Below are 14,304 nucleotides of genomic sequence, written 5' to 3'. Positions count from 1 at the left end.
ACTAAGGGCATGTGAGGGTGACCCACAGGATTACCTAATGGCGACCCAAGAGGCAATCGACCATGGAGGGTGTTAGAAAAATGTGCGGCCAAACTTTCAGGAAACATTCCTCACACACAAAGAAAGAAAATATGTTATGTCGACATGTGTCCGGAAACGCTTACTTCCCATGTTAGAGCTCATGTTATTGCTTCTCTTCAAATTACATTAATCATAGAATGGAAACACACAGCAACAGAACGTACCAGCTTGACTTCAAACACTTTGTTACAGGAAATGTTCAAAATGTCCTCTGTTAGCGAGGGTACATGCATCCACCCTCCGTCGCATGGAATCCCTGATGCACTGATGCAGCCGTGGAGAATGGCGTATTGTATCACAGCCGTCCACAATACGAGCACGAAGAGTCTCTACATTTGGTACTGGGGTTGCGTAGACAAGAGCTTTCAAATGCCCTCATAAATGAAAGTCAAGAGGGTTGAGGTCAGGAGTGCGTGGAGGCCATGGAATTGGTCCGCTTCTACCAATCCATCGGTCACCGAATCTGTTGTTGAGAAGTGTGCGAACACTTCGACTGAAATGTGCAGGAGCTCCATCCTGCATGAACCACATGTTGTGTCGTACTTGTAAAGGCACATGTTCTAGCAGCACTGGTAGAGTATCCCGTATGAAATCATGATAACGTGCTCGATTGAGCGTAGGTGGAAGAACATGGGTCCCAATCAAGACATCACCAACAATGCCTGCCCAAACGTTCACAGAAAACCTGTGTTGATGACGTGATTGCACAATTGCGTGCGGATTCTCGTCAGCCCATACATGTTGATTGTGAAAATTTACAATTTGATCACGTTGGAATGAAGCCTCATCCGTAAAGAGAACATTTGCACTGAAATGATTGACACATTGTTGGATGCACCATTCGCAGAAGTGTACCCGTGGAGGCCAATCAGCTGCTGATAGTGCCTGCACACGCTGTACATGGTACGGAAACAACTGGTTCTCCCGTAGTACTCTCCATACAGTGACGTGGCCAACGTTACCTTGTACAGCAGCAACTTCTCTGACGCTGACATTAGGGTTATCGTCAACTGCACGAAGAACTGTCTCGTCCATTGCAGATGTACTCATCGTTCCAGGTCTTTCCCAGCCGCGAGTCATAGGCTGGAATGTTCCGTGCTCCCTACGACGCCGATCAATTGCTTCGAACGCCTTCCTGTCGGGACACCTTCGATCTGGAAATCTGTCTCGATACAAACGTACCGCGCCACGGCTATTGCCCCGTGCTAATCCATACATCAAATGGGCATCTGCCAACTCCGCATTTGTAAACATTGCACTGACTGCAAAACCACGTTCGTGATTAACACTAACTAACCTGTTGATGCTACGTACTGATGTGCTTGATGCTAGTACTGTAGAGCAATGAGTCGCATGTGAACACAAGCACCGAAGTCAACATTAGCTTCCTTCAATTGGGCCAACTGGCGGTGAATGGAGGAAGTACAGTACATAGTGACGAAACTAAAATGAGCTCTAACACGGAAATTAAGCGTTTCCGGACACATGTCCACATAACATCTTTTCTTTATTTGTGTATGAGGAATGTTTCCTGAAAGTTTGGCCGTACCTTTTTGTAACACCCTGTGTATTATCTAAGCTGGACGTTTGTTTGTGATTGCTCTTCTGTGAGTGTAAATTTATAATTGCTGGTCTCCTTATATACAAACTGTTACTTATTGCTCTGTTTATATACAGCGTGAGTCACCTAACATTACCGCTGGATATATTTCGTAAACCACATCAAATACTGACGAATCGATTCCACAGACCGAACGTGAGGAGAGGGGCTAGTGTAATTGGTTAATACAAACCATAAAAAAATGCACGGAAGTATGTTTTTTAACACAAACCTACGTTTTTTAAATGGAACCCCGTTAGTTTTGTTAGCACATCTGAACATATAAACAAATACGTAATCAGTGCCGTTTGTTGCATTGTAAAATGTTAATTACACCCGAAGATATTGTAACATAAAGTTGACGGTTGAGTACCACTCCTCCGCTGTTCGATCGTGTGTATCGGAGAGCACCGAATTACGTAGGGATTCAAAGGGAACGGTGATGGACCTTAGGTACAGAAGAGACTGGAACAGCACATTACGTCCACATGCTAAGACCTTTTTATTGGTCTTTTTCACTGACGCACATGTACATTACCATGAGGGGTGAGGTACACGTATACACGTGGTTTCCGTTTTCAATTACGGAGTGGAATAGAGTGTGTCCCGACATGTCAGGCCAATAGATGTTCAATGTGGTGGCCATCATTTGCTGCACACAATTGCAATCTCTGGCGTAATGAATGTCGTACACGCCGCAGTACATCTGGTGTAATGTCGCCGCAGGCTGCCACAATACGTTGTTTCATATCCTCTGGGGTTGTAGGCACATCACGGTACACATTCTCCTTTAACGTACCCCACAGAAAGAAGTCCAGAGGTGTAAGATCAGGAGAACGGGCTGACCAATTTATGCGTCCTCCACGTCCTATGAAACGCCCGTCGAACATCCTGTCAAGGGTCAGCCTAGTGTTAATTGCGGAATGTGCAGGTGCACCATCATGCTGATACCACATACGTCGACGCGTTTCCAGTGGGACATTTTCGAGCAACGTCGGCAGATCATTCTGTGGAAACGCGATGTATGTTGCAGCTGTTTGGGCCCCTGCAATGAAGTGAGGACCAATGAGGTGGTTGCCAATGATTCCGCACCATACATTTACAGTCCACGGTCGCTGTCGCTCTACCTGTCTGAGCCAGCGAGGATTTCCACGGACCAGTAATGCATGTTCCGTTGATTCACTGCCCCGTGGTTTGTGAAACCCGCTTCATCGGTAAACAGGTAGAACTGCACTCGATGATTAAAGTCATCATCATGTAATTGCTGATGTAGTGACACATGAAACGGGTGAAAGCGGTGACGATGCGGTATGCGCATGACACTACTTTGACTCAGTCCACCGGCTCTCGCAATGTCCCGTGTACTCATGTGTGGGTTCATGGCAACAGCAGCTAACATACCAACTGCACCCGCTTCTCCTGTGACGGGCCTGTTAAGGACCCGTTTGCGTGCTACGACCATACCTGTTGCATACAGTTGGCGGTAGATGTTTTGCAATGTGCGGCACGTTGGATGCTCACTGTCCGGGTACCGTTCTGCATACACCCTGCAGGCTTCAGCTGCATTTCGTCGACACTCGCCATAGATGAGTATCATCTCCGCCTTTTCAGAGTTCGAATACACCATGGTCACAGTTCCTATAACACTACACTATCACAGACGTCTGGTAACACGGTGTACTACAGTTGGTCTGCGTGCGGAGACGAATGCAGAATAACAATAGCAGCAAGCGCTACATGCGGACACTGCGACAGCTAGACCAAGCCACAACAGTGCACTACAGCCACACTCGTAAACACGGTCATCATCGTAAACATGTCCCTGCAGATGCTGCTCGCCGACCGTGGCCCGTGTTTGTTACAACACACAACTGAACGTCGGAGGTTTCAAGCGTCAACTTTAGGTTACAGCATCTCCGGATGTAATTAACATTTTACAATGCAACAAACGGCACTGATTACGTATTTTTTTATCTGTTCAGATGTGCTAACAAAACTAACGTGCTTCCATTTAAAAAAACGTAGATTTGTGTTAAAAAACATACTTCTGTGCATTTTAGTATGGTTTGTATTAACCAATTACACTAGCCCCTCTCCTCACGTTCGGTCTGTGGAATCGGTTCGTCAGTAATTGATGTGGTTTACGAAATATATCCAGCGGTAACGTTAGGTGACACCCTGTATATGTGATTCTTTATAAATCGAGTTGTTTCTGTAATTTTTACTGTGATGTTATGAGCCATACGCTAAATAAATAAATAAAATAAATATTCGCGATGTGAATGTAAAATGACTCGTTCGACAGCATTACGATATGTCACGCAAAACGACCCATGGAACATGAAAGTAACTAACTACAGCTGCATGGCATGCATTTTATAAAAATATCTGCAGTACTTAGGTGTCGGACTGTACCGTTAAGGATGTGGGTTTGAGCAGTGAAGCGGTAGTTTATGTGACTGACCTAGGGCGGCGAGCACATCCGGCAGCAGAGCTCTGGGCACGAACCCGCCGCCGTCGGCGTCGAACTGCCGGAAGACGCGGCGCGCCTGTTCTGTGGGAGCCCAGTCTCCGGCGAGGCGGCTCTCGGCGGAGAAGAGCACGGTGAGGTGCGTCTCGCTGGCCAGCAGCCACACCGGCTGGCGGGGGCTCTTCAGACACGCCCCCACCTCACAGTGGCGCGCGCGCTCCATCACCGTCAGAAAGCCCACCTGCGGCATGCACCACGCTCCGCTATACGCTCCACCGTTCACAGTAATAATTGGATACATTTTCCGCTTGCGCAAGACACCGTGTAGCATCTCAACTACCGGGTGTCATTGTATCCACAGTTACAGTTTGACAGAATTAGCCATTAATATATTCTACTATAAAAAGACAAGTCGTTGTTTAAGATTGTTACCAAAAATCTCTAAAAGCACTAGACCGATCAACTTCAAAATTTTAACGATACTCTTGGATGGACATGGGCTATATGTACACTACTGGCCACTAAAATTGCTACATCACGAAGATGACGTGCTACAGACGCGAAATTTAACCGACAGGAAGAAGATGCTGTATATACAAATGATTAGCTTTTCAGAGCATTCACACAAGGTTAGCGCTGGTGGCGACACCTACAACGTGCTGACATGAGGAAAGTTTCCAACCGATTTCTCATACACAAACAGCAGTTGACCGGCGTTGCCTGGTGAAACGTTGTTGTGATGCCTCGTGTAAGGAGGAGAAATGTGTACCATCACGTTTCCAACTTTGATAAAGGTCGGATTGTAGCCTATCGCGATTGCGGTTTATCGTATCGCGACATTGCTGCTCGCGTTGGTCGAGATCCAATGACTGTTAGCAGAATATGGAATCGATGGGTTCAGGAGGGTAATATGGAACGCCGTGCTGGATCCCAACGGCCTCGTATCACTAGCATGGCTGTAACGGGTCGTGCAGGACACGTCTCGATCCCCGAGTCAACAGATGGAGACGTTTGCAAGACAACAACCGTCTGCACGAACAGTTCGACGACGTTTGAAGCAGCAAGGACTATCAGCTCGGAGACCATGGCTGCGGTTACCCTTGACGCTGCATCACAGACAGGGGACTGATGACCTCAGATGTCAAGTCTCATTGTGCTCAGAGCCATTTGAACCATTTCTGAAGAGACAGGAGCGCCTGCGATGGTGTACTCAACGACGAACCTGGGTGCGCAAATGGCAAAACGTCATTTTCTCGGATGAATCCATGTTCTGTTTACAGCATCATGATGGTCGCATCCGTGTTTGGCTACATCTCGGTGAACGCACATTGGAAGCGTGTATTCATCATCGCCATACTGGCGTATCACCCAGCGTGATGGTATGGGGTGCCATTGGCTACACGTCTCGGTCACCTCTTGTTCGCACTGACGGCACTTTGAACAGTGGACGTTACATTTCAGATGTGTTACGACCCGTGGCTCTACCCTTTATTCGATCCTTGCGAAACCCCACATTTCAGCAGGATAATGCACGACCGCATTTTGCAGGTCCTGTACGGGCCTTTCTGGATAGAGAAAATGTTCGACTGCTGCCCTGGCCAGCACATTCTCCAGATCTCTGACCAACTGAAAACGTCTGGTCAATGGTGGCCTAGCAACTGGCTCGTCACAATACGCCAGTCACTACTCTTGATGAACTGTGGTATCGTGTTGAAGCTGCATGGGCAGATGTACCTGTACACGCCATCCAAGATCTGTTTGACTCAATGCCCAGGAGTATCAAGGCCGTTATTACGGCCAGAGGTGGTTGTTCTGGGTACTGATTTCTCAAGATCTATGCACCCAAATTGCGTGGAAATGTAATCACAAATCAGTTCTAGTATAATATATTTGTCCAATAAATACCCGTTTATCATCTGCATTTCTTCTTGGTGTAGCAACTTTAATGGCCAGTAGTGAATATTAATAAGTATGTATCCACACACCCACTATAAAAATGGCTGTATGTGTTTATGTATGCATGTATGTGAACATCTCCTAACCACTGTACTGATTTCAACTTGTGAGTAGGCTGTTCAGGTTTTTATGTTGGTAACGCCACGTAGCGCCCTGTACGAAAACCACTGACTGTGCTGTGTGCATTCTGTGGCTGGTTGGCACTGTCGGAATATTCGCTATTGTAGTGTCGTGCTGTTGGATGTGAATAGCACGTAGCGTTGTGTAGTTGGAGGTGAGCCGTCAGCAGTGGTGGATGTGGAGAGAGAGATGCCAGAGTTTTGATAGGTCACTATAAGCGGACGACCTGGACGTGTGTCCGCCAGAAAAAGGAAATTTGTAAAAATGGATGTCATGAATTGATAGATATATACATCATGACTTTTGAACATTATTAAGGTAAATACATTGTTTGTTCTCTATCAAAATCTTTCATTTGCTAACTATGCCTATCAGTAGTTAGTGCCTTCAGTATTTAGAATCTTTTATTTAGCTGGCAGTATTGGCACTCGCTGTATTGCAGTAGTTCTAGTAACGAAGGTTTTTGTGAGGTAAGTGATTCATAAAGATATAGGTTATTGTTAGGGCCATTGTTTAGTGGGGATTATTGAAAGTCAGATTGCGTTGCGCTAAAAATATTGTGTGTCAGTTTAGTGATGATCAGAATAAGTAAAGAGAGAAATGTCTGAGTACGTTGAGTTTTGCTCAGCTGTTTGAAAATCAAATAACGTAAAAGTTTTTCCAGCAGCGTCATTTTTAAATTTTTCTAAGAGGACGTTTCAAACTAAACTGACTATCTGGAAAGAATCGCTGTGGATTTAAGAACCACCTACCTATTAAAGGGGTGGGGGTGAAATAGCAGTAGAGCCCAACAGGTGCTAATACCATATACTTTGTTTATCCAGTATTTTAGAGTGAAAGCACTTCATGACTTGTAACAAACTTTACACATAATTTCAAAACTTTATGAAACTTTTGCTCGCTGACAACCGCCAAAAAATGATGAAACGACAAAAGTTTGTCGCTTACTACATTTTCGCTGTTCGTTCAGTAAAATTGCCGCATGAAGCATGGTGATTTAATTTATTGCCTCTTTACTACTAAATGTATTCCCGACTCATTTTGCAAACAGTATTCTCATGTACCACTGAATGTCCCAGCAAAATATATCATTGTAGGACCCGTAGTTCATGAAATATGACCCCATCAACAGTGAGGTGCGTAAAAAACTGGCGTATTATTTATGACGTTTTAAATTATTACTTCCTTACAACTAACTCTGTTCCAACACTTTTCGGAGACAGTATCCACATACGCGATCGGGCGTTTACAATTAAAGTGCTGCTACTTACAATTAAAGTGCAGCTACTCACCGAAGTACAAAAATGGTTCACATGGCTCTGAGCACTATGGGACTTAACATCTGAGGTCATCAGTCCCCTAGAACTTAGAACTACTTAAACCTAACTAACCTAAGGACATCACACACATCCATGCCCGAGGCAGGATTCGAACCTGCGACCGTAGCAGTCTCGCGGTTCTGGATTGAAGCGCCCAGAACCGGTCGGCCACCGCGGCCGGCACCGAAGTACAATTTGGGGTATAATTATCATATGGCAGCGAAACTTCGAATATATGTTAATGCATTAATTCGGAACCGATTTACGCAGGAAAAAATTAGCTCCAACTGTGGCCACCGGGTGCAAATCTGGCGCTGCGCATTGTTTGTATAATGGTATGAAATCCATACTGTCATTGACAAGCCATAAAGTGAGTGTACAGCACGGCAATCGAGAAGAGAGGACGTGGGCTGTTGGGGAAACTGTTTTATGTGAACAGCAGCAATTACAGTGCAGTATTATGGGAGTATCGATGGCCGGCCGGAGTGGCCGAGCGGTTAAAGGCGCTATAGTCTGGAACCGCACGACCGCTGCGGTCGCAGGTTCGAATCCTGCCTCGGGCATGGATGTGTGTGATGTCCTTAGGTTAGTTAGGTTTAAGTAGTTCTAAGTTCTAGGGGACTTATGACCACAGCAGTCGAGTCCCATAGTGCTCAGAGCCATTTGAACCATTTTTGGAGTATCGATGACTGAAAGGCCTGAGGAGCCGATGTCATTATATGGTTTGAAAAAAGGTGATAATGAAATTCGAAAATACGGGTGAGCTTGATGTGACACTTGGAAGGGGAAGGCGTCCTATCCCGGTGGAAGTTATTGACGAATTTGCTGTTGCTCTAACTGACCACGCAGAACGTGCTCTGGGTAGTGCTAACGTTCGTGCAGTATCACGAGAGTTGTCCATTCCATGGTCAACATTACGGAAAGTTTTGCAGTCTGTTTTACTCTGGTACCCGTACAAGATCCAGACGGAGCAACAACTGAAATCTCGTGATTCACAGCAACGTTGTGTAGTTGCTCTTCGGTTTCTGACACGGATCGAAGTTGATGACATGTATCTGGGCAATATTCTATGGAGTGACGTGGCACATTTTACACTGCAGGGTGCAGTGAACACACAGAACTGCCGAATTTGGGGTAGTGTTAAACCGCATATTGCCCAAGAAGAGCCATTGCACTCGCCGTATATGACTGTATGATGTTGTTCCACAGACACCTTTGTTTTTGTTCCGTTCTCCTACGAATAAAATACAGCCAGAGTGCCTGTTAGATATACCGAGGCGTCGTTGTACACCATGTGATTCCTGCTGTGGAAGAATTCAATTGTGTGGAGACCGAGATGGGGAACACCTCACATCACTCGCCCAGTGAAATATCTGATTAATGCAATCTTCCAAGAAAGTGTTATCTCCAGAGGTTTTCCAGATGCGTGGCCAGCAATAACACCTGATCTGAATTCACGTGACTATGGATATGTAAAAGAATGCGTTTACCAGGGATACGTTTAGTATCTCCCTGATCTAAAGGCAAGTACACAGAAACAAGTTACTCAGACTCCAACGGAACTGCTGCGAGCAACTGTTGATCACGTCGTCTTCCAGCATCTCGCTCACGTCTCTGATGCTCACAGTGAAAAAATTGTATCAGTGGCGGTTATTAATAAAATCAATATTATGTCTTTCCCGTTTGCTTGACGTTTTATGCCCATGTCCTGTTTCTAATCCATTTCTGTACGACTTTCTTTCATTCACAGCGCCAGATTTGGTGGCCAGAATGGGAACTAACTTTTTTCCCCCCGATGTAAACAGGATCAGCATTAACGCATTAAAGTATTTACCAAGTTTCGCTGCCATACCACAGTTACAGCCCACAGTGGACATCAGTGAGTAGCTGCACTTTAAGTATAACCAGCCAGTACCTAGAAATATATATAATTGTACGACATATAGTTGAGGATATACGACGTCATAAAAGCTAAAATGCGTGAAAAACTGTCGCGTGATGCCTGACGTTTAAATTTATTACTTCTTTGCTAGTAACTCTATTCGTAACGAATTTTGCAAACAGTACCCACATATGTCGATGATTTTACCTACAAAAATATATCATTGTACGACATATAATTAAAGAGTTACGTCACAGACATTGAGTTGCGTAAAAATGAAACTGCAGGGCGAAATTTGCTAGAATACAGCTGCAATATGTGTACAAAAAAGTGTGAAATATGTTACATATGTGTGAAATATATTTGACATGTACGTACACGGGTAAAGTCACTGGTAAACAGTTCATCCTAAGCCCCTGGAATGATTCCAACAATATTCAGCACACTTATTATTTACGATCTTGAAGGAAACACTGTTAGGGCAAGAACCACCAGCCTCCCGTTGGAGTGATAACGTGGAGAGACACGGGGGGAGAAGATGGTCAAACAAAGAGGGGGATGAGGAAATTGGTACAGATAGCGGGAGGAGTAAATTGACAGAGAGAAATGGTTCAAATGGCTCTGAGCACTATGCGACTTAACTTCTGAGGTCATCAGTCGCCTAGAACTTAGAACTAATTAAACCTAACTAACCTGAGGACATCACACACATCCATGCCCGAGGCAGGATTCGAACCTGCGACCGCAGCGGTCAGGCGGTTCCAGACTGAAGCGCCTAGAACCGCACGTCCACACCGGTCGGCTTGACAGAGAGAGGGGAGGGGTAAATTGACAGCGAAAGGAAAGGGGAGATGAACAAAGACAGGGGAGGAAGGTGTAGGAGGCGGAGGAGGAGGAGAAGCTGGACAAAGAGAATGAGAGCAGGATATGGTAAGAGAGAGGAGGAGAGAGACATGGGCAAATAAGGGGGAGGACAAGATGGAATAAAATGGGGGAGGAGGGAATGGTCGGGGGGGTGGGGGGGGGGGTGGGGGGAAGGCAGCTGGATGTAGAAAGGAGTAGAAGGAGATGAACAGAGAGAGGGTACAGGAAGAGATGGAAAGAGAGTAGGGGTGGAGCGGGTGGACAGAAGAGGGGATGGAGGAAATGTACAGAGGGGGAGGGAGTGAAGGAGGAGATGGACATAGAGAAGGGGAAGGAGGAAATTGCGCTGACAGAAGATTGGAATATATACATACCTGGGCAACGCCGGGTACTCAGATAGTATAATATATAAAGGGCAAACTTCGTCAGCAAAAATCTTAAAAATTCATGAGTAATTTAATTCAGGATTTTGCACGATACTCTAATAAGCATTCAGACGGACATAGGCAACATATTTTAATATATACAACATATAACTACATACTATAAAAGTGGATGTATGTATCTATGAATGCATATATGTACATAGTGTCCATACTTAAAATTCCAGTTTAAAAACGCTGTATCAGAATGACGTCAAGTTTGAAAAATGCGTTAGTGACGAAGGAGTAAACGTCACGGAACAAAAAATAATTTCATGGAAATTTGACAAATAGACGGCGCTGCAAGCGCCTGAATATGCACACCAACAGACATGTGGCACGCAGCTTTTCCTTAGTTGGCCTCCGAGACGCCCAATACGATGTCTCCGTGAAGGATAGCGCACTGCCAGTAAAGCTATTTTACAAGAAAGATGACTGCGTGACAGTAGACCTGCAGAAGTTCCGGCCATTCAAGGGTATGAAGAAAGGTACTGGTCTGATGACGACTAAGGGTCTGGAGAAATTGATTGCAACATCCGAAAAGACAGGTCGTTTTGAAGTGCAGTATGTCAGAGGGAGGAAAGCAGTTGATCTGATCCGGGCGAAGTTGCCGAGCGGTTCTAAGCGCTACAGTGTGGAACCGCGCGACCGCTACGGTCGCAGGTTCGAATCCTGCCTCGGCCATGGATGTGTGCGATTTCCTTAGGTTAGTTAGGTTTAAGTAGTTCTAAGTTCTAGGGGACTGATGACCTCAGAAGTTAAGTCCCATAGTGCTCAGAGCCAGTTGATCTGGCGCCTGTGTGTTTCACTGCATTGCAGTTCGGGTCGAGCGGTGATATGTTAGCATGCAGTGGACGGCGAATCCGCGAACGTTCAACATGCCTGTGAGTACAGTGCATAAAATCGTACGAAACAGCCTGCACTGCTCTACACGCAAAATCACGCACGTTTAGATGTTGTTTGCAGCTGACCTGCCAGCAATACAAACGTTCGCTCTGGAATTTCTTGTTCGCATGGAAGTGATCAATGAATTGCTACAGAACCTTCTGCGAAAAGACGAATCCCATTTCCATCTCGAAGGATATGTCAGTACGCAGAATTAGAGATGTAAGAAACGGAAAATCTGTACGCACATCAACGGTACCGCTTCACTCTGCAAATGTGACCCTGTGGTGCGGGTTGACAGCATCGTTTATATTTTTTCTGGGAGATGAGTCCTGCGGGTCCTTTTCCCTGCACCGTCACTGGTAAACCCTATGAGACTTCTGCGCTCCAACGTTATTCTAACCCTTCAACAACGTGTCCATGTGGGTAGGATCATTATTATGCAAGATGGCACTCCTCCGCACATTGCACAGCCAGTGAAGCGGCTGTTGCGCAGGTATTTCGGAAATGCTAGAATTATCAGCCATTGAGGGCCGCGGTAGCCGCGAGGTCTGAGGGCGCCTTGCCACAGCTCGCGCGGCTGCCCCCGTCGGAGGTTCGAATCCTCCGTCGGGACTGGGTGTGTGCGTTGTCCTTAGCGTAAGTAGTGTGTAAAGCCCAGGGACCGATGACCTCAGCATTTTGGTCCCATAAGAACTTACCACAAATTCCCAATTTCCAATTATCAGCCATCATTTCCCTACAGCCCGGCCGTCCAAATGACCTGATCTTAATCCGCGTGGCTTCTGGCTTTCGAGTTATCTGAAAGATATTGTATTGTAAGCTCCAGTTACGAACGAAGCTGAATTCAAGGCACACATTGCGCAACGCTTTCTGAACGTGATCCCCGACACACTCCTATCTGTTGTGGAACTTCCTGATTTCAACTTATGGCAGAAAACGGTAAACAGCATACTGAGCATTTCTTGGGCCGGCCGGAATCGCCGAGCGGTTCTAGGCGCTACAGTCTGGAACCGCGCGACCGCTACGGTCGCAGGTTCGAATCCTGCCTCGGGCATGGATGTGTGTGATGTCCTTAGGTTAGTTAGGTTTAAGTAGTTCGAAGTCCTAGAGGACTGATGACCTTAGAAGTTAAGTCCCATAGTGCTCAGAGCCATTTGAACCATTTTTTGAACATTTCTTGCGCCAGTCTCACGACGGTTAGAATCACATGTCATTTTGCTATTTATGCCGTTTTTGGCCCCAGGACTATTAAAAACAGATTTTTCCCATCCGCTGTATACGACCTTGCCGTGGTGGATGGGCTTTCCTAACTAACACTGTCACAACTTTTGACTCTGAACTTGTACAGTCATGCACCCTGAACAGTACGGATCGTATAATGTGCAACTCAAACCATAGGTGTCCAACTGTGATTCATTTGTCATTTGTAGCCGACCTCATTTACATTAAGACGCTTACAGCGCTATCTATTCGTAAAATTTTTCGTTGGTTTTTTTTCCCATGATGTTTCCCCTTCGTCAATGATATGTTGCTCAAATTTGACAGCGTTCTGAGCAGTGGTTCTCTTTCTACAGCGTTTTCAAACTGGAACTTAAGTATGAACATCTTGTATGTACGTTCCACATCTCGTAAACGACTGGATAGATTTCAAGTGGATAGTAAGTTATACTATCTGTAAAGAAATACTGTGAGTAAGAACCAACAATATCCTATTGTGGTGGGGGTGATAACTTGGAGAGAGAACGGGAGAGGAGGAGATGGACAAACAGGGAGGGGGGAGGAGAGGATGAACACATATAGAGGGGACGAGGAGATGGACAGAGAGAGGGCGAGAGGGAAAAGAACAGAAGGGGAAGAGGAGGACGTGAACAGAGAGAAGGGAAAGGAGGAGATGGACAGAGACAGAGGGAGGAAGAGATGGATGGAGTGAGAGCGAGGAGGAGATGGACGGGGAGAAGAGAGGAGCAGATGGACATAGAGAGGTACAGTAGAAGATGGATAGTGCATGGTGGTTGAGGAGATGGACAGAGAGACGGGGAGCAGATCGACAGGGCGAGGGGCAAGAAGGAGATTTACCATAGAAAATTAGAATCATACCCGGGCAGTGCCGGGCACTCACAAGGGAAATTCCACATTTAGTGGTAAAATGACCCAGTGGAGAGTCCGTCAAAAACTAAACACAAATCAGGCTTGAAACAGGAAGAAGGTGTACTGAAGAGTAAAAAAAGAAGCAAAGTAGAAGCAGTGAACAGTCCAAGCTCAAGATGTGAAACATCGACCGAATCCCAAGAATCACAGCGTCGTGGTTGTGTGGTGGATTGCGAAGGAGGAGATCCGTGTTGAAATCTCCCTCGTACCCCATTTTTTCGTTTTTACGAAATTATGAACTTCCCGTCCAGCGATTGACGTGTCTGCTTTCCTTCTGTAGTCTTGGAAATCACAGTTCGTAATTTTGTGAAAAAAAGTATGGGGGCACGAAGAGGATTTGAACACGGATGTCCCATTCGTATCCCAAAACCGTGGCCACATAACCACGACGCAGTGGCTATTCAAATTCGCTCGACGTTGCACATCTTGAGCTTGGGCCGATCACTGTTTAGATTTTGCTTCTTTTTTCGCAGTCCAGTACTCATTCTTCCTGCTTGCATTCTTGATCTGTGTTCAGTTTTTGACGAGCTATCTACTGGGCCATGTTACCACTA

General features: G+C 45.8%; 1 protein-coding gene across 1 annotated transcript in view; it reads right to left on the bottom strand.

The window, feature by feature from the left end:
* Positions 1-14,304, bottom strand: part of LOC124805591 (ubiquitin carboxyl-terminal hydrolase MINDY-3-like) — a 137,339-nt gene that overhangs the window by 23,608 nt on the left and 99,427 nt on the right. The window contains exon 5 of the mRNA XM_047266158.1: positions 4,146-4,392. Within this exon, the coding sequence (XP_047122114.1) occupies positions 4,146-4,392 (247 nt within the window). The remainder of the gene's footprint in view (positions 1-4,145; positions 4,393-14,304) is intronic.

The sequence above is a fragment of the Schistocerca piceifrons genome, chromosome 7, assembly GCF_021461385.2.
Source record: "Schistocerca piceifrons isolate TAMUIC-IGC-003096 chromosome 7, iqSchPice1.1, whole genome shotgun sequence".
NCBI lineage: Eukaryota > Metazoa > Arthropoda > Insecta > Orthoptera > Acrididae > Schistocerca > Schistocerca piceifrons.
This window is presented reverse-complemented; position numbering and strand designations above follow the sequence as displayed.